Source organism: Pseudonaja textilis, chromosome 2 (assembly GCF_049901715.1).
Source record: "Pseudonaja textilis isolate UNSWEBS1 chromosome 2, rPseTex1.2, whole genome shotgun sequence".
Lineage (NCBI taxonomy): Eukaryota > Metazoa > Chordata > Lepidosauria > Squamata > Elapidae > Pseudonaja > Pseudonaja textilis.
Genome location: NC_141991.1, coordinates 37,827,119 through 37,849,216, shown reverse-complemented (window position 1 = coordinate 37,849,216; position 22,098 = coordinate 37,827,119). Strand labels below are relative to the sequence as shown.

The following is a 22,098-nucleotide window of genomic DNA, read 5'->3' as shown; positions in this document are numbered from 1 at the left end:
TCTGTTATCCCTTAGAAATAGCACAGTGCACTGCTCACTTTGTCTTAAATAATGTTGACTTTTGTAATGTATATGTCATAAAGTTAATGATGTGAATATACAGTATTTCAGTATGTTTTATGTATTGTTTTGTAGATTGGTAATCCATGTTAGAATGAAAACCATTTGAGTTAGCAACTTAAGGAACTGTAAACGGTACTCTCTGTGTGTGCATGTGCATGCACACAAATATAGCATCATAAAATGATCCTGAAATTGCAATAAAAGACAAAGTAAGTTTTATCATTTTATGTTAAACTGGCTGCAGGCCCATAGAATATAATTAAACATGAAGGTTACATATATTACCTCAACATGACTGGACAAATGTGTCTTTTTTTGTATAATGTCTTGTAGATAAAAGGGGCACAAATTCTGGAATTTTATGAGTTTTGACAATAGCCAAAGACTTTGCTTCAGCAGGAAATTTTTGCAACTCAATACTGAAAAACTCTCTTGACATCTACAAACTCTATTGCTGTGATCATTGGTAAAAAGCAAATATTTTTAATACCATGTTTCTCACAATATAAGGCCGGGCCTTATTTTTTTTTGACCAATAAAAAAACGGCTAGGCCATCTCTTCGGGGGTGACTTAATTTCCTCCCACACCTAGAGCGGCCCATATGCACGTACCTTGCTGCGAGGCTGCTTCTATCGGCTGACGAAAGCTCCTTGAAGGCAGAGTCCCCAGCTGCTTCAGGGCATGGCGTGGTTGCCCATATCCACTTGCCTTTAGGCAGTCTCTTTTGGGCGATGGAAGCTCTCCAAGTGCAGTCATCAGCCACTTTGATGGGCCAGTAGAAGCGGCCTTGGGGCGAGCACACATACACATACTCCCCTCACCACGGGGCCGCTTCTATCGGCAGACGAAAGCTCCCTTGAAGGCAGAGTCCCCAGCCGCTTCAGGGTGAGGCGTGGCTGCCCATGTCCCCTCGCCTTTAGGCAGTCTCTTTTAGGTGATGGAAGCTTCCCAAATGCAGTCACCAGCCACTTCGATCAGCCGGTAGAAGCAGCCTCGGGGCTAGGGGAGTGTGTGTGTTTACACCACAGGTGTCAAACTTGATCGCGTCACATGACATCACATTTTTTGCTTTTCTGGAACCAGAGTGGGCATGGCTTGCGTGTGATGCATCTGGCCCACGGGCAGTCAGTTTGATACCCCTGGTCACCCCTGCAGAGAATCCGTATCATCTGCAAAATCTGCATGCAGATGATTCTAGTTTATAGCAGAACAATTTTCCAGAGAGAAGCCTCTGGTAAATATGTGTGAATGTTTCTGGATTGCCTCTTGATGTTATTACCATGGCTTTTCAGTGGGGAATGGGACTCCGCTCAGCTCTCCGTGTGTGTTTGTAGTTAGAATTGCTTTGACAAACATTGAGTACAACCCACTGTGTAATGCATTTTCACAATTCAGTTTATAGAGAAATATTTAAGTGAGAAATATTTCAAGTACTTTTTGTAAGTTTTTGAAAACAAGGTGCCATGGAACCTTACTGAAACCAGTAAGAATGCAAGCAACATATCAACAGAGACAAGAATCTTTACAAATAACAGGATATTTATTACCAATAACTTTAAAAAAGATTACATCTCCTAGATCACTGATAAATATCATTTACACTGGGGAGAAAAAACTACATAGGCTTTTTTTCTTTTTTCTTTCTTTTATGGGTTTTTTTGTTTTGTTTTTGTTTTTACATAGAAGTAACCATATCAAACAAAGAAAGGAACACAGCTTGAAATACTGACAATATTTCTCTGATTAACATCCCTAAGTTACACAAGTGGAAACCTGATTATGAATTACTTAATAAATATATTTTAAACGTTTTAAAAGTTACTTTGCATGTTTTGGAAGCAAAAGAAACAAATTAGAGGAAAATTTAAACTATCAAGAAGGACAAATTATAAACTTCAGTAGAATATTTTTAAAATTAGGGAAAATAATTTAAAGTCATTTTAATTATTATTGTTTCATCTGAGCATAATTACAAAATATTTCCCATAGTAACAAAAATCTTTTTCTATTAATATATTTTTTTGCAATTTTTGACAAATTATTTAGTGTTCTTGTGCATGAAGACAATTCTGCACAAGTAGTCTTGTAGATGCAATACAGCAACTACATGCATTTACAAGCCACTGGATTAGCATTAATAAACTTTGTTCCAGTACTGGTTTTACTGCAATGAATGGCAATAGCATGAAAAAAGCATTATGAAGATTTGAATTCATTTGTCAGATTTTAATTGGGGTTTATCAACATGATAGATGTGACAAACCCTGAAAGTTAAACCTTGATATTCAGAACACCCAGAATTAAACTATTTGAAATTCAATGACATACACATTGTTTTTAGAAAGAAAATTAATTTTAGAGAAGAATTATGTAGAATATTATTTATCAGACTTTTAAAATGACCCCTATCCAAGCAAGATCCTATCAATATAGAACATATATAGTTTATGAAATCAATCTGTAAAGAATTGTAGGTTACATGTACCTGTCAAAATAAATTTATTTAGTAAAGAAAGCAGCATTTAAAGTCTTCAAGATTTCATGATTAAAATGGTGAAAATGCAGAATTTCATTCATTTATTTAAATAAAAGATTAACAAAAATGGTTGAACTGATAACGTTCAGATTTTCACCACACTCAGAATTTTGTTCTTTGCTATACAGCAGCAATGTCTGGCATTCATTACATTAAGAGTGCTGACACTAAGAGGAATGAATGATAATGTAAAGTTCGTTCAATTTTATAGAAATGTAAATCAGTACATTCAGGTTAAAAAACCATGTTATTTGTTACCAAAACATTATCGCAAAGGAAAGAATGCTATGAACTTTCACAAAACCTAAAACCATAGCATGTTTTACTTGTAGTTTTTTTATGTGATAAAAAAGGCAGTCTTGTATGTCCAGTGGCATGATTCATCTCATTCTGCATATATGGAGATCCTGAAAAGTTACTATGCTGAATTTTTCTCTTCTATCCATCTGTCTCTTGCCCTGCCCCATCCTCTAGATACCTATCCCAGTTGGAAAGGATCATAAAGTTTATGCTTCGTTGTGGTTATCTAGTATCTAGTTATCTTTCTTCTTTAGATGGAATTAGAGTGAACCACAATGGAAGCTTTGAGTTATAAGTGTTTTTTTAAGCATTGTAATGCATTGTGCATAGTGCAGCAAATTTAGGCCTGAAGGAGAAAGCAGGCCTCATCAAATACCTGTGGGAATCTTTTCCATGCCCAAATAGACATACACATATACACATACCCCTGGAAAGATGGACTGAAGCTAAAATAATCCATTGTGCATTCTTGTCAACCTATACAATCAATTTGAAATCAGTTACTGACAATTATGGCCATCTGGCCGGAAACATTCCAAACTATATATTTATGCAATGATAATGTCGTCAATAGCATTTCATAGCAGAGGGGGAAAACAAATCAGTATCTACATCATATATTAACTTTAAAAAAGTCTATAAAACACTAAATATATAATAAAAATATGCATATAAGGACATATGTAAACTGCTTTGGTAACATCATATTTCAGATGTTTTCAGTGCATTGCAGAGTTTCCAAGGAAACTTCAGACAAAGATATATTTGCTTTGAGGAAGTACTGTATAATGCCATTCCTAGAGAAGCATAAAACATTTTTTTCCAGTAGTAAGATGTACTTGAACAACAATATTACTTAGTACTGGGTGGCTTCAAAACAACTAGCTAAATGTTGCTTAGTTATATTATAAACAGGAAGTCCTTTCAGTATTTTTTGTCATAAACTTGATCTCGCTGTGAGGGAAATCATTATTGTGCTGATGGCTGACAACGTACAAGCATTTGAAGTTGAAGCTCCTGACCCTCTCGCATATGCATCTAAGAGAAGAAAGAAATCAAGATGTTTAATATATCAGAGCTTAACCTGAAAAATGAATGAAGCGTCTGCCTCAGATGTCATGCACATTTTTCCGCACAGCTGTTTCAGATAAAATGCTTTTATGTAAAGACTGCAAAACATGCATATTATGTCTAAATGGGAAAAGATTATTTCAAAATTCCACTGCTACCCTCTATAAGGCAAAGAGTTTGAAGTCAGTCTCGAGGTCTTTTGATTTCAAGGAGAGATCCATCTACACAATTCTGCTAGCAGCATTGGGACAATAGTTTACTCCCACTTTTCTCTTAAGAAGTAACCACAAGGACTTCTGGGTTGAGCCCTCCTTGCTGATGGACCGTAGATCGTGACTGTCCACCACTATGGTCATGCTCTTTCGTTGGAGACCCCTGATCATTGCGATTAGGGGCTGAAGCTGCCTTGGAGGGGTGGTGGAGTAAGGGGAAGCCACAAGCCAGGTTGAGGGGAGCCACATCTCCCCTCCTTGGCTTGGTCTTTTTCCCCCCGAAGATGACTGAAGTGGTGGTCCAAAATGGCCACCCCAAAGAGGAGGAACTCAGCTGGACTAAGATTTGTGCAGGAGTGAAGAAAGAGGTGGATAACATCTGAGCCGGGACAATTGGGTGAATATTGAGGTTCAAAAAACCCTAAATAATAAAATAGGGGGAAAGGGTAAAGACTTTGTATAATGGAGAGTGCCATCTTCTGACAAATAACTTAATCTTAAACAAAAGGGAAATCATTCTGTTTCTGTATGAACTTATGTTGATATAATGTTAAAGAAATATTGAAACAAAGTAAAAATTTTAGAAAGTGAAAGCGGAACCAGAATAAGGAAAGAAGCAAGGAAAGACTGCCTGTGTGATTGATTGATGTTTTTGGTATAGATACTGGGTTGGAACAATTGAGAACTTTAGAAAACTTGAAGAAGAAAGAAGGAAAGTAAAAGTATTTTTTGTGGGCTTCAACGATTATAAAATATAAGAGTGTGTAATGATGATATCTCTTTGGGAATTAAGAATGTAACTTAAAAATATGAGAATTACTACAGGAAAGAGGTGAATCACCTTGCTCTGTGTTAGAAGAAATGGAAAGGGCGATTGAAGAACAAGAAGAAAGAACTTCAGAGGAGGAGGAGTCGACTCAAGGAGAAGCCATTTTAAATAGACAAGACAACACTACAAAGACGAGGGGAAAGAAGGAAGGCTAAAAGGTTGAGATTTTAGAAGATAATCAAAAAAAGGAATACCTGTGAAATCAGGAGAGGTAGAAAGGCGCAGCAGAAAAGGGGAAAGGAAGATATCAAGAAAGAGAGGGATATAAACCGGAATGAGAAAAGATATGGGATAAAGAGGGGGAGGAGAGGCAGTAAGAGACAGGTGCAGGAAATAAACATGGAAATAGTAAAATGATGAAAAGAATTTGTTTTTTCAAGATAATGGTTGATGAATTAAAGGGGGGATTCTGCAGGATGACAAGGGCTAACAAGAATATATTTGCAGTTAAAAAATACTTAGAAAATAGGGTAATATAGATTATTAATGGAGGAATAGATACTGATAACTCTTATTAGATGAATATACATTTTTTTAAAGAAAAGTTAAGGTCTGTTGAAGAAATTGTAATAATTGAAATGAATGTGAAGATGTTTAAAAATGAGGTCAATATCGGTGACCAGGAATTAAATAGTCAATCTTTCCCTTTTACCTTTTTGAAATTAGAAATAAAATTAAGGGAGGAAAATATATTGTGGAATCCAAATGAAAAGATGTAATGATTATTAGTGTAACTACTTAAAAATAAAGGTTTATTGGGAATTAAGATGAGGGAATAAAGATATATTTTAACCACTGAGGTGTCACACTCAAAGCAGTAAAAGGGGGGAAACCTATGCTTGTTTCTTTTTCTTTTGTGTTAAAACTTGTATTAATCTAGAATTTATAGAATGTGTGATGGAAAGAAAATATAACAGATTAAAGAACTATTTAAATTAATAAGATAATTATTAAAAGGATAACTATTAAAAGGAAGGAGAGACATTGGTAACTTTTTTTTATTAGGCAAACATATATTGTTACTTTTTGTTTTTAAAATAAATATCAAAGGATTATATTTGAAATAATTGAAATGAAACGAAAGGATGTTTGGATTGAGATTAATGTAAGAGACTAGAATTAATTTGCTTGTTTCTCTCCTTTCTGAAAGTTTGGAATGGAAAAGGTAATAGAATTAAGTATGCATATATGAATATATAACTATTGTCATATTTGTATGTAAAAGTGATGACCCGGAAAAATGATGTCCACTAAAAAGAGTTTTTTGTTTTTATGTGAAAAACTAAATAAAATTTGTTGTTGTTTTTTAAAAAGTAACTGCAAGAATAGATTCTTCATCATCTTTCATACATGACCTATATTTTTCACAGATCTGATGAAAATGTTTCTAGTTCACAAAATCTTATCAATGAATTAGGGAATTTCAAAATACAACAAACTTCTAATCATTATGAAATCAAATCTATGAGTAAGGAAGTAGCTCAATGTGCATGCTTGAATACCTGCAGAGTCCCTTGTTGGAGGCAAAAGGGGCAGTGTGTTTAAAGGATCCTATTTCATTTTAATTTTCTTCTGGCAGTATTATTTTAGATACTTTCTTATTTTCCCTAAAACAGGCAGTATACTGTCCTTGCATAAAAATACTCTGGTCCAATGAATAGTTTCATCCCCAGTTAAAATACCAATCTTACACAATTAATGACAAATGAAACAAATACAGATAGTCCTTGACTTACAACAGTTAATTTGGAGACCACTTGAAGTTACACCATCATTTAAAAAAGTGATTTATGACTATTTTTCACAATTATGACCGTAAAAGCATTCTCATGGTTGCATGATCAAAATTCAGATGCTTGGCAAATGACTCATTTTTATGATCTTTGCAATGTCATGGGATTATGTGATCACCTTTTACAACTGACAAGGGAAGTCAATAGGGGAGGGGCAAATTCACTTAACTGTGCTACTAAACAACTGCACTTAACAATTGTGAAAAGGTTGTAAAGTGGGGCAAAACTCACTTAACAAACATCTCATTTAGCAACATAAATTTTGGGCTCAATTGTGGTCAGGTCAAGGACTACCTCTAACACAAATTGAAATGTTGAGTTATGTGGTGTTTCAAGAATATTTCAGTTTGTTTTTTTTTAGCTAGGAGGAAGGAGGTGAGGCTTATTTCTCATGCACCCCTGCTTTAGAATACAATTTAAAATTGATATCTTCATGTTCTACTTCATGTGGTGGAAAAGCAACAATTATATGGAGCAGTGGTGGTACAGTGGTTAGAATGCAATGTTGCAGGTTCCCTGCCCACAGCTGGGAGTTCAATCCTAACCAGCTCAAGATTGACTCAGCCTTCCATCCTTCCGAGGCCAGTAAAATGAATTCCCAGATTGTTGGGGACACTATATGTTGGCTCTACAAACTGCCATGGCATATAAGTCTAAGTGCTATTGCTTTTGCTATCAGACAAGATGGCCACTAAAACTTATTTCTCTAATAATCTAACACCAAAATCAAAAGAATGTAGTTATCAGTTTCATCAACTTTATATACTATGGTTTTTAATGACACACACACATGTAAAATTGTAATCCAAAGTCATTATGCTTTAAAACAATAGTTAGAGCTGTTTCACATCTGTATTGCTTCCAGCAAAAAGATATTGTCTTATGTTAATCCCTACCAATTGAACTCTGAAATTATGCTACATCTTTGGAACACGTCTGGTTCTCTAGAAGCCTACAGATTTATTCCAGGACAGCCTGAAGTCAAAATCTGATAAGAAACAACAATAGTTCTAGTTGTTCAGGCATCTTTTTAGTCAGAGCCATTTAGCATTTTAAAGATATTGGAGATAAAACAGATTTTATCTCTTTAGTCAGTTGCAAAAGTAGAAAGGAAAAAGTAGAAATGTATGGTGTTTTTTTTTAAACTCATGCACTTTATACTTAGGTAAACCATTACCATAAACAAAATACTCTTACTTGTTATCTTTGGAATTCGAATCTGTTCACTGCTGTTGCCATCCCCTCCATCACTGATTGGCTTTATTTCTATGATATAATCTTCATCAAAGGGCAATGAAAGCTCCACAGATGTTTTGTTTGTTTCTATAATAGACATACTCTTTTGTCTATTCCATCTATAGAACACCTGCAACATATATTTAGTTAAGGGAAATTACTATATAAAAAGAATTACACTATAAAAGAAATAATTTCTTTTTTTAGGTACAAAGCATCTTAAGTTCTCTAATGCAAATGACTTTTTTTAAAATAGGGAATTATTTCTTCCTGTAGATCAGAAGACACTTCTGACACATGCTTTTGTTTTTTAAAGCTGTTCTTATCTTCATTTAGCTTTGAGAGGTCAGGAGTTCCAGGAGACATCCCTCATCTTATGGAATTTTGTAGGCTGATTAGAAAGCTGCTTCCATGACACAAAGTTGAGATTAGTTTAGGCAACTTTATTTTGTAGGATTTGTACTTGCTGTACAAACTACCAAATACTAATTGCTAAGGGGCCATTATGTTTCTAGATATATTTAATGGCAATTATTTTAATAAGGGGCATGGCGGCAATGCTGGGCTTGTCTGGAAGGTTGGCCATGAGACCTAAATATCACATGATGGAGTGAACTTCTGTTACTTGCCCCAACTTCTGCCAGCCTAGCAGTTTAAAAAGCATGTGAATGCAAGTAGATAAATAGGTACCACTTTGGTGGGAAGATAACTGCATTCTGTGTGTCCTTGGCACATAGTCATGCCAGCCACAGAAATATCTGGTTCTTTGGCTGTGAATCAGAGATGAGCACTGACCCCTAAAATCGAACATGACTGAATAGGTGAAATTTTTACCTTTTATCTTTTTCAAATTATTTAAGTAGAAAGTTAGTACTGGACATAGGGATTACAGCTCAAGTGAACTAACTCGTTGTGATTCTTTTATGAGATTTATTTTTTGCAGTTAATTCACATTAATTCTACAAATAACCATATTACCTACTTTGTATCCTTTCACTTCAGATTCATTATTCTGTGCTTTAACTTGATCCCAGTTCAGTATAATCTTAGAGTCTGATGAATTCCATATAATATTTCCAGGAGGCTGACTTGGAGCTGAATTCAAAACAAAGAAGTTTGAGTATTATTAAGAAGCAACATTTTTCTTACATAACATAGATTTGTCTAAAATGTATGTCAGGTGCTCTAAGTCGAAGATGTATATTTTATAACAAATAGACGAATGTATTAAAATTCACCAGCATGTCCAAGAGTTGGGAGCAACTCTTGTTCTGATCAGAAAACAAATCTTTTCCCAGGCCAGCTTTTAATTTTCTGTGTCCCAATTATAAAATTAAGGTTGAATGAATAGCAGCACTCACAGAAGTATAATCAATTAAAACAAAGTCGTGCTAATTGAACTGTTCAAAGTTATGATGATGCGGAATGAGGACTTAAGAATGGATCATTGTAGAGTGGCAACCATTATAGTGTCCGGCAATCATCTAATCACCATTTGCAATCTTCACTGCTGGCTTTCAACAAGCAATATCATTAGGGAAGCTGACAGGAGATTGCAAATGGTAATGACGTGACCATCGGATTTGGAAACTGGATAGCATTCATTTAATAATGGCCACTGGGATTTCTGCAATGGTGATTATAGACAGATAGCATGATCACACAAGGTTGCACTTAACAACCGTGTTGCTTAGCGACAGAGTTGCTGGTCTCAATAACACTTGTTAAGAGAGAACAATCTGTACATTGAAATAAAAATCCTGTCTTTATCCATGCACCATACTCACGTGGCTTTTTGGTTGTCACATTGACTACAGCGCTGGATGGTCCCATCCCTGCTGTGTTGTAAGCTTTGACAGCCAAATGGTATAAAGCACTGCTCTTCAAGTTGGTGATTTTTGCAAAAGTCTGATTGGTCATAGTTTTCATTCTTCCAGCCTGCTCTTCTTTATCTCCATGTTTCCAATATCTAACCTATGTACACATATTCAAATGTATCCTTATTGAAATCTACAGCTATATAAGTTTATACCATCTGCATTACAATTCCAAATAATGAAAGTTTCCCTGAAATGTGTCTTTAAGTTTAAAGGAACACACATATGTCCATTATGTAGGTTTAAATTGATGCTACTAAGTTTGTAATTGATAAAATACCAATTGCTAAAATTCATCTCTTTTTAACATTGCTATCATTGTCGTCGTCATCATCATCATCATCATCATCATCATCATTATCAAAAGATGATCATTTCCTTGGGGCAAATCTGTTTTGGGCCAAGTAGTCGCACTGTTCCAATGTTTATATGTCCCCTGTAAGCAAAGAACTTCCTTTCCATATTTGCTTAGATTCTTGATGAATGGTTAAAATGAGGGATGAACATTTTTTATTTTATATCAAGTGAGATATGTGCTCTTAATACCTTTTTCACCAAGAGGTTTTGCCATAATTCAATTTTTATACAATAATATAACTTTAATATAAACAACAGCACCTTAGTTACTGAAGAATGTTTTTTTAGTACTTTCTCAGCTCTTCCTAAATGTTCGTAGGGCCTGTACATCAGGAGGCAGGAGGCATTCTAAATATTTATTTCATGCATGAAGTAAATAATCCCTTTCCAGAAAATTTTACAACCAACAACTTACTTGTCTATATCACTTGATGTTCTGTTTAAGTACTTGTTTTCAACATAAAATTTCCCATTTTAACTTCTAGTTAATTATTTTATTTTAATCTAATTAAAAATAATATTTGTTTAGTGTTCCTGTGATCATGAGAAGAAACACAACATTTATAATATAGTACACAAAATGGGATTTAGACGATTTCATTACATAGTTCAAGGACTTTGTGGAGGTAGCAAATGGCTGATTATTTATGCATTCTTGAAACATTGAAGATTTTTAGCTGCAGTATGATGCATTAAGAACTGTAGCCATATGGTCCTGAAGCTCATTCATAGCAATTGGATTTGTATTTCATTTGTTAATTGATTTTTTCATGCATTTAAAACCAATAAACATTATAAGCCACAACAAACTGAATGAAAATGAAATGTGCCTACCTCATAGCCCTGTATTCTTCCTTTGCTCTGGGTCTCTGGCAGCAAAGACCAGAAGACTTCTATATCTGAAGCAGAAAGGCTTTTGGCAAAGACATTGGTGGGAGCTTTGGTGGGTTCTAAAAAAACAAGCACAATAATTAGCTGTAGTATCATGCCTATAAATGACACCTATAAATATCACCAATTTGGGAATCCATAAGATAAAAATCAGGTATAGATGGCCTTAGGCTACCTAAGAACCTGATTTACTGAGAACTCTGGAAATTGTGCTTATGCACAGTACCCAGTCATCTAGCCTGGTACCTGTCCATAGGAATTGGGCTGCACAAGTAGTGTGCAAGTGAGTGAAGTTCCACCTGCACATGTGCAGGATCTAGATTGCGAACAAAACCATCTTCTCCAGTCTGCAGAAGACAACTTTTCTTCTGACACCAGTCCTTGGTACCAGAAAAGTTGGGCATTGCTGTACTTGAAGGAACTTCTAATCAAGCTATATTAAACTTATGTAATATTTAATCTGGAGTCTAATTTACAGACTATGAGGCCAAGAACAAATTACTTCTATCCTAAGAGTAAGAACAAAGTGATTCGTTCTTACTCTTAGGAGGATAGAAATAATTTTGAATGTTTCTTTGCTTCTACTCTAGTTAATATTTGCATTGGTTTGATGATGAAAGATGGCCAAAAAAAATCTCTATAGGGTTGCTTCTTAATTTAATGGTGGCATCATCTCTAACATAATTTATAAGTCAAGTTAGACTTGTTACCCTAACCCTACCCATCTTTTGGATGTAACTAACTTTTGTATTCACTATCAATCACATTAAATGCTGTGTAAATGTTACATAACAGTAGAGTAGAGCAGGGGTCGCCAACCTTTTGGACCTCAGGGACCATCAAACTCATAATTTTAAATCCCAAGGACCACTAACCAGTTCTGTAGGCATGGCCTAATTTGTGGGTGTGGCTTAGTGGTCATGTGAGTGGCTGGGCATGGCTTGTATGTAAATATTATAAATATTTATATAAATATTGAATTTTTTATAAAAAAGAGCAACTTTTACCCAAAATCAGGCAAAGCAGGCAGGCAGATTGAGTTGCTCACAGAATCATTCAGTGATCTATCTATCTGCTATCGGCTAGCTCAGTCTCTCAAATTTGCTTGCCGTGAGTGCACTGAATTTGCTTGCAAGCAAACCTTCAGTCCTAAGGGAGGTTCAGCTGTGCTTAAAAGCAGAGCTGAAGATCTAAAGACTAGCTAGAAAGCAAGAAATCCAACCTTTTCCTGCTTACTACTTAATCTAAATCTCCCAACACAGCAGAACAGCTGATGGTCAGAAAAAAAGAAAAATAGCAATTTAGCAAGCAAGTTTGCCAGGTAAGGAGTGAATGGGCAGGGAGGGTTCTCACGGGCCATGTGGGTGGCACAGTCTTGTGTTTCTGTGCAGCCTAGATTAATTGCTTTTGGGGGTTCTCTGGAGGTGAGATTTCTCTGCGGCCCACCAAAATTTTCTCACGGCCCACCAGTGGGCCACGGCCCACCAGTTGGTGAACACTGGAGTAGAGAATAATATTACATTATTTAGCAGTTACACTTTTATATCTTTTATATTTATATATTTATATCTGAAATCTACCTGGTTAGGTGGATGTTAAGATGTTTTAAAAACAGCTATAGTTGAGGGAAATGTATAGATCCTATGATTGAATTCATAGGCATTTATGAAACTATGTGGCTATAGAGATAAACAAAAAATGGCAAACAACTGAAAGAGGAGTTAGTGTTGTTTAGTTCCTAAGTTGTGTTGACTCTTTGTGGCATCAAGTATCAAGGATAACAGGCCCTTTTGCCCTACACTGTCTCCTGGAGTTTGCCTAAATTCATGTTCATTGTGTCGATGATATTATCTAAACATCTCATCCTCTGCCATCCCTTTTTTCATTTTTCCTTTAATCTTTCCCAACATCAGAGTCTCTTCCAATGAGTCCTCTCTTCTCATTTGTGTTGTGGCCTGTCAGCCTCTGGCCCCTCCAGCAGCCGAATCAGATCAGGAAGTGGTGTAGGAGTCAGGGCAACCTTAGAGCTCCAAGGGGGAAGAGGGAGCTGTCAGAGATAGACACAGAGGTGGAGTCTGGACCATCCATCAGCCCTCAAATCAACAGCCCCCAGGTCTGAAGGTGGCTGGTGAGGAAGAGGAAGAATAGCGGGTTTAGTGCCTGATGCATGGATACACAGAAGGCAGAGGAGAGGAGACAGTGGAAATCTATGGGTTGATCCTTGGGATGGAAGAGCCACTGCTGCCAGCGAAGCCCCAACTTAGCTCTGGGGATAAAAAGCAGGGGGCGGAGATGAATAGGTGTGGCAGACAACTATTCATTTCTCTGCTGGACAGACTTGTTAACCTGCTATGTGTGTGTGTGAGAGAGAGAGACTTTTTACTGGGGCTGCTGGTGCTCCTAATAGAGGGAACATTTGTTTAACCACAGAGGGTTTGTTGTGTTTGGGAGCCGGGTCAGAACAATTTGGTGGCCAAAGTATTTAAGCTTCAGCTTCAGTATCTGTCCTTCCAAAGAACAGTCAGGGTTGATTTCTTTCAGGAAGAGGAGCTGGTAAGTCCTAATTATTTTCAGCTTTCAGATCTTTTGAACATGGTTATAATCAGGCTGAAATAGGCTGACTGTTTTTAAATCTGACTGCCAGCCAATCTTTATAATTTTAGGCAAAACCTGACTTTGAGTTTAGACAAAACTGTATTTGAGATTAAGTTGAAACTCTGATGATTAGACTCAGGTCTTTAAAGACTGAACCTTCACAGATTATGATTCACAGCTGAGTATGATTATCTCCATTGTGTGGATTATCCAATTATGTTTGAAAAATCAAATAAAATTTTATTGCTAAAATTAATTTAGAGAAAAATGTACTGCTTTAGTGAGATAAGGGAATAGTTTATAATTAGACAAGACTAATTCATGCTAAATTTCAGTACCATTCTTCAGAGAATAAATGTGCAACAGACATTAATTATGCATATCTGTTTATATGTACACATACATACACATAAAATAGGGTTAGCAATTATCAAAAGGCTTTACAAAACATTATCACAATCGTAATGTAATTTTGGAATAGGTTTAAACTTAATATGCAAACATGCTACTGCATGAGCTGCCAACACTGATAATAGTGCCATTAAGCATTAAAATGAGAAATTAACATTTTAATTTGTTAAAATATTTTGACCCAAAAGGTCCTCTTAAACCTCTCAGTGAGCAGTGTAACATAATGCATGTCTCAAATGAATTATCTCATTCTTCAAACAAAATGTCACCATGATTAATATTAATTTACAAGAGAATGAAACCTAAAATTGGATACATGCCATTTCTTAGCAGCATATGTGGACATTAACAATAAGAGGGACGCAAGGCCATTTCGAAAACAACCAGCTTATCATATACTGCCAGATTATTTGGCTATGCTTACCTTCATCGGCTGAATAAACAACTGTGATAGAGCTGAAAGGACCTTCTCCTTTGTTGTTGTACACTCCAACTTTAACTTCATATGGTGAAAATGGAGGTAAACTCTCATTCCGAAACACATATTTGGAGGCATCTGGTGAAACCACTACAGTCTGCATCCAGCTTATTGTACCAACTGGACGGAAGGCAACAACATAGCCAAAGCCTCCTCCATTCTGTAACTCTTCTGGCACTGTCTGTACCAAGAGAAGAAACATGGAAACAGGTTGATGAATAGCTTGTGTTTATTAAGAGGCACAGCAGTTATCCCAAAGTAGTTCACCGTGGAACACTTTTTCCTGGCAAAGGAAATAAGCACTCAATTTTAAAAACATCCTATGTTTTATTGCTAATTTGTTTCAGACTGTTCATGTCCTTTTAATAGTCTATTTGCTTTTTGAAAAACCTTTAGTCCTAAAATAGTGTAAGTTAGAAGAAGAACAAACTATACTTATAAACATTACAGACAATTAATAATCAAGACCGAAGCACCTAACACCTACAAAGAGACAATTGTAAGTTTATTGTCTCCCATAAATGCACTAACTGTGGTTTTATCCAAGTAAAAGTTATACTCGAGAATCGAATGAAGTGCTTATGCAGATGGAAGATTACTTTTTGCTTTATATAGCAGCTACAATTCTTGACAACAATAGCTGAATAGCATCCTTCTTTAGCTCCGAGTCACAAACGTGAGAAAGGCTTCTATTACAGTATTTTTGAAGCAGAATAAGAAAAGAGCTTTAGCAACTTCTTAAGTTTTTCTAAAAGCATCTTGGTGGAGCTTAGGAACGTTTCTGGTTCTTTAGTATTACTATAACATAGTACACCTTAGCCTCCCCCACCCCCCAATTCTATGTTATGTTCTCATTCCCATGAAGTATATGCTAGTTCATCTTTGATATGAAGATCTACTGTACATAATCAAGGTTGGCTGAACTATTAGGCAGAAGGGGAGAACCACTTTAGGATGATAGATTATGAAAAATAGCAACCATCAACTCTATTTTAGCCTTTGTGCTGTCTATATCAACTGACCTGCATCCCTGGGAATTTTGGGAGTTGAAATCTACACAGCTTAAAGTTGCTAAAGTTGAGAAATATTGGTCTACCCAATAAATTTATAACACAGAATTTAAGAGGAGAGTATGCCACCTTGTTCTTTGCCTCCTGTAGAAGGGCGACCTTACAAAACATTTATAATTCTCATCTTGTCCTTCTATAGCCTTGATCTAGGAAGAACTGATATTGAGGAACAAATAATCTTGTCATTTTAAAGCATGTTTAATCCTGTAAACAAGGAATAGTCAGTAGGTTTGCTGGAATTCCATGAGGTCCAATCAAATGTGAAAAATTGGAAGCAGATGACAGAAAATAGAAGTCTAAAAAAGTGTTCCTCTTAAGATTAAAACCGTGCTGGCTGTTCTGGAATATGATAAGAATAACATGGTCATCCCATATTTGGTGTAGGATATTGCTATTTTATTCGTCTCTATCAAAAGAGTTATTAAGTTTGCCCCAAGAGCAAAGACCTAATTCTATGAATTACACAAGGATAAAATGGAAATATAGACCTCAATATTTTGATGGTTATCTTTATGCATCACTGATTTATTTTTGTTTAATTGAACACACATAAGTCTGCTCTTCATATCATTAAGAGAAAATGCCGGCAGAGATTATTAACTGTGAGCAGCTAAGTCTTCTTCTTAAAATGTTTTGTTTTGTGGGTGGGATGTAATAATTTTTCCTTTGGGCTTTATGTTTGGACAGTTACGATTCTTGTGCTCATTTTTGAGCTCACAGTCAAACAGCTACCAATAAAGGTTTTCTGCTGTGTTGCATTATACCCGAATGCTTTTCTGAGTTGCAATGGCTGGTAAATGTCACTAGTTACCCACTTACTCATAGTTGTTTGGTTCCTATATCCTGTTTTGTATACCTTGTGCCATGCATTTGTACAAAGGAATGACATGCGTAAAAGATGGAATACATGAGACTTATTCAAGGCAGGTTAAGGGGCTTAGTAGATCTGTGCTGTACAACATTTGGAAAAATACCAGAATGACAATTTGAAAAAATACCAGAATGACAATTTCTAAGAACATTAATCAACAAGTAATTTGGAAAAGAAAAAGAGGCTCTAATGTGAACTGATTAAGGCAATGCAAGTGGAAAAATTACAGAGTCATATGCAGCACTAGATTCACTACTCAGAGAGTAGTTGTTTGAGCTGCATTGGCTTCCAGTAATCTTCTATATGAATTTTCATCCTATCAGTCTACTTGCAGGGCTTTTTCTCCCCAATGGTTTCTGCCTATGCCAGCAGATCTGTCAGTGAGTAATGTCATCTATTGGGTCCTAGAAGTGGGATTTCTCTGCCATGTCTCCTATATAACCCGCCTCCAAAGTATGGACAGCTCCAACTTTGCTGGGCTTATGGAAGTTGGCCCTTTCCCCAGAGACTGGAGGCAGGCTGTTAGCTTAGGAACTCCACTGTGAATGTATAGCATAGCTATTTTGTGCTTTTAGTGAGAGGTCCATTTTTTGTGTGTGATTTTGTTTTATTATTGCTGAAGTTTTATATGACATGTGCACCACCGAGAGATTTGTCAGAGAAATGCAGCCTTACAAATTTGATTAATCAATAAATAAATACTGAAGCATGAAAAAAAATCTGCCTATAATTGCCCAAACTTGCAAGAATTTATAAAAATAGGCTGGATCCATAGTGTTTCTGAGCTATTATACAGAGTTATGATACATTTTCCACCTTAACTTTTTTGGACCTCAAGTCTAGACTGGCCAGCTAGACTGCATTATGGTAAGTGTGTGTGCGTACATATGTGTTTGTGTGTGTGTGTTTGTAAGTGAAAGAGAAAGAATGAGAGTCAAAGATTAAAGCTTTTAGCTCAGAGAGTGGAAAACCAAAGCTATAGCCACATTTGTTTTTATGTATTCACATTCTCTGAATAATAAGAATAAGTAGCACTGAAGATATCAGAAAAAATTCTGAGAAAGGTATCAATATTGTAATGTTCACTTTTTTCTTCTCTTTCTCAGTAAAACTTTTAAAGCACATTTATTTCATGCTCAAATATAGTCCTCAGAAGTTCTAAAGCCTAGGTCTTTGAAACTATTCAAACTATTGGATCACAGATCTCCAGTTTTTCACCAATATCTCTCTCCACACATTTGTGTGCTCTTTCTATTTTTGCAGATGAAATATACAGTGTAAATTTTGAAGCAAAGAACATGACTATTCTAACAAAGATGTGAACACTAGCCTGTGTGCTGAAGTATGGTGTAAACTACTAGCAAGCAAACAGTCTAATCTCAAGGCAATTACCTGACAAAAGGCCTGTTTGCAAAGTTTCTAAGTTTATTAACTTTCATCATTATCATTATATTTCTTTCATAAACATTGTTCCTGACAAACCCTTTACATAAATTTGACGGTTGGAAAGAAGAAGAAAATAAGTTGGCTATGACAATGGTGAGAGGAGAGTTCTAGCTGGCTTGCAATCTCTCCCAAGAGATAATTGTCTAAAATTGTCTTCCTCCTTGATCATAGTTGGAAGAAAGAGAGAGAGTGATAGAAAGGTATTAATCCATCACAAATGCATATATAACCACCCTAACACCCAAGCTGATATTTTTGACCCGAGCTGATACTTGATATTCCATCAAGTTAACCATTATGCCACATTGGCTCTCACATTTAGAACAATTAATCAGTGGAACAACTTGCCTCCAGAAGTTGTGAGTGCTCCAACACTGGAAATTTTTAAGAAGTTTGGACAACCATCTGACTGAAATTGTATAGGGTTTCCTGCCTGAGTACGGGGTTGGACTATAAGACCAAGGTCCCTTCCAATTCAGTTATTCTATTCTGTTACATTCTAAGTTAGCTCTGAGTTAGAATGATAAATCTAACATCTTTAAAAAGTGGAGCAAATAAAATCCTAAAACATCCCTAGCTTACTTCCACTCTTATTTGCCAGGTTCCAATGCTATAGTCTATTTGGACTTATGAGCCATAAATATGAGAAACATGAACAATATGTATGTATGTATGTATGTATGTATGTATGTATGTATGTATGTATGTATTTTAAAAATGCATATAGTATAAAAGAGTTGTGGTGGTGCAGGGGTTAGAATGCAGCATTGTAGGCTAATTCTGCCAATTGTCAGGAGTTCAGTTTTGACTGACTCAAGTTTGATTCAGCCTTCCATCCTTCCAAGGTCAGTTAAATGAGGACCCGTATTTTGGGGGGCAATATGCTGACTCTGTAAACCACTTAGAGAGGGCTGTAAAGCACTACGAAGCAGTATTTTTGCAGTATTCATTCTGATGATGTGATCCACCCATTTCAACTGGGCTCTGAAATTCAGGGACTCACTGCTGGTAGACTCCACACGATCCAAGATCTCTAGGTGGGACACATGCCTTGTGAACAAATGCCAACATTAGAGCAGAGAGTGTTCATGTGAAATGTGTGTTTGATGTGCCTTCAAGAAATTTGTGTTTGATGTGCCTTTACTAAAGAGACCAGGATTCCTATCCATATAGAAGTTTAGGGATAATTACAGCTCTGAGCTCTGTAGGTTTTTCACTTTGTGGATATAAGATGTTGTGATATTGAGCACTTTATTATGAAGCTATCTCAGTGTCTGGTTGGTCTTGTTGATCCTGGAGTCAATTTCTTTGTCCAAGGACCCAGCACTTGAAATGATGCTTCCCAAGGATTACTTAGGAAGTAATGATGTAACCATTTCAAGTCACAGTCAACTGAACAAATGATTACCCTCATATTGAAGCCATACATCACTTACCTCCCATGTTATAACCAATTCAGATTTAGTACCACCACCTCCACTGACATTGGCTGGAGTGATTTCAGGAACTGCAAAAGGGAAGAAACACACTGAACTGTAGCAACCAAGCCAAAATGTAAATCTGATGCTATAATAACTTATTGTAATGATTTTAGACATAAGTTTGTCAGGACTTAAGACAAACGCAGTTGTTTGAAATTTCAAGGCAATTTGCTAACTAAATTTGCTTTTTCTAATTTGTTTTAGATTTTTTTTTGTATATTGTATATTTTTAATTAGGATGAGCTTGCTTTTCAATGCAATATTACTTATTGTGCTTTTCCTGCATTGCTATAAATGTCCCAAATCTTCTTGCAACTAATGGCTTCGGTCAGTTTTCTCAAACTGTGGTTCATGACCTCAGGTAGTGAGGGAGTTTTAATTAAAAAAAAAACTATATTAGGGACAGATTGAACCTTGGACTTCTGAGTATTGCTAAATTTAGAAACCATTTTTTTTTATATAGGAGCTTCCTTTTCTAACAAAAGTATGAGGATTCTGTGAATTGTAATATATTCTTGACGTATTGTTATGTTTTTTGGTATATCTGCTGCCTGTCATGATGTTTCATATGCTCTATAAAAGTGTACATATTAGGTGTACTTACAAGTGAATTTTAGTTTTTTTATCGATGATTTTTAAATGTAAAAATTATTAAATTTTAGTTTGAAAATAATTTAAAAATAACTAAAACCACTCCCATTCAAAACTATTGGTTCATTTAACCATCAATGTGACTGACCCATTTTAGAACTGTTACCACTTATGACTGTGATGGCTCCATTATGGTCATAACTAGGTTCATTTTTATATTAAATGCATTTCTCCCTTACTTGTGAATCTATTTATGCCAAATACGTGCTTTATTGAGTATCAAGAAATATTGATTGAAATATTGTTTCTTTTTCTAATCTTACTTACGGGCCTCTTCAGTTCTTCGTTTCTCTGATGGTTTGCTTGGCTCCCCAATTCCAATAAGGCTGGCAGCTACTATTCGGAATTCATATTCAACCCATGGGTTTAAGCCTACCACTGTTGCTGTAAATGTATTTCCATCAATGACATCAGGCACTGGAAGAAATATCAGGAAGAAAGGTCAGGAAAGAGAATGAAAAAAAAAGTATGCCTGATAATTACTGTATAATTGAAAAGCCATTACATACATATAATTTTAAAGATTCAAAATTTTATGCTGAAGAAACACAGCAAGCAGGACAATAAAACACAAACTGAGTGGAAATAATAGACTCTTAGGCTACAGAATTTAACTATGGGTTGGCTGGTCTTATTTTTCATCACAACTGAATTTATGATTAAAATCAGGGCGGAAGAATTGCTAATCAATTGATTATCATAATAGATTAGTTATAACTAATTTGACATAAAAACATGGTTTGGGGAATGGGTGCAAGGGCTAAATACATAGCAGTCACCAGACTGAATAAAATTCAAACAAAAGAATGAAATATTTTGAAATGAAGCTATGAAGTAAGGGATCACTATTAAAATATGTGTGTGAGGTTTGTAATAGAATTGTAGAATCTAAACGAATGCTATAAGTACAGTACTAATGCTCAAGAAAAAAATCTAAAAAAAGAAATGTAAAAAATGCTGTAAAAATATTGAAAATGGTAAATCTTTAGGTATAGATGGTAGCGATACTGGAAAAATCTTAAAATATGAATGTGGTTTGCCTGTTGAGCAGCATTATCACTTGTCTAACCCAAGTGTGAAGAGTGCATTTTTGCTTAACATAGGAAGAATGGCTTTGTTTTCTGTTCAGAATCAAAGGTAGCTTGCTCATCCAAGGATGACTGGCAGAATTCTGACTAAAAAAGATAGGAGTGTTAACAATAAACAAAATTTGATAAGAGCAGTACAGTTTTATTCCAGGCACAAAGGGTGCAGATTAAATTTTGCTGTTTAGCAGGCAATTAAGACATGTATGATTGGGAAATGTCTATTGTATGCTTCTTAATTTAATGAAGTGAATAGGCTTCAGTCGTGGAATGCTTTGATAAGGCACATAGTAAGTGTACATCTCATGGATATAAAACATGTATGACACTAAACAGGATGATTCAACTACAAATGGAATAGGACAAGGATGTGTATTAGCTCCTTGCTTAATGTATTCATTAAAGAACGCTTTAATGAAATTAGAAGTATGTTCATTAATTGTCTAAATGTGTATCTAATTTTGCATGTAAGAGATGCTGTGTTTTTTGGGATGAAAACTGGAATGATTCATTGTAAATATTATATAAAACATATAATACAAGGAACGTGGATCTGAAAATTAAGATGGAACAAGGCTGGGTCAAAGTATGGCGAATGATTGCGAGTTATATATACATGATAAAAAACAAATCCAAAACTAGAGAAATAAATGTAATGGAAGGACATTTACTAAAGATTATAAACTTTATGGAGAATTTTTAAGGTGTATAAATGCCAGTTAATGTTAGTGGAAAGTACATGGTTTGTTAAGAGAAATGAATATGTTTCAAAAGAAGCAAGAAGAGTTGGGTATGAAAACATCCTTCTGCCCAGTTTGTCACAAGGAAAGTTGGCTTTGTCAGG

At 35.5% G+C, this 22,098-nt stretch overlaps 1 protein-coding gene across 1 annotated transcript in view; it reads right to left on the bottom strand.

Annotated features, from left to right (window-relative positions):
* Positions 1-1,591: 1,591 nt before the first annotated feature.
* The window catches only part of LOC113451119 (contactin-4-like), a 20,619-nt gene continuing 112 nt past the window's right edge, over positions 1,592-22,098 (bottom strand). Inside the window, exons 2-9 of the mRNA XM_087923156.1 lie at positions 20,437-20,586; positions 19,474-19,544; positions 14,597-14,831; positions 11,110-11,225; positions 9,829-10,015; positions 9,024-9,136; positions 8,003-8,171; positions 1,592-3,938 (exon numbers count right to left, since the gene is read on the bottom strand). Of these exons, the coding sequence (XP_087779282.1) occupies positions 3,838-3,938; positions 8,003-8,171; positions 9,024-9,136; positions 9,829-10,015; positions 11,110-11,225; positions 14,597-14,831; positions 19,474-19,544; positions 20,437-20,586 (1,142 nt within the window). The 3' untranslated portion in view covers positions 1,592-3,837. The remainder of the gene's footprint in view (positions 3,939-8,002; positions 8,172-9,023; positions 9,137-9,828; positions 10,016-11,109; positions 11,226-14,596; positions 14,832-19,473; positions 19,545-20,436; positions 20,587-22,098) is intronic.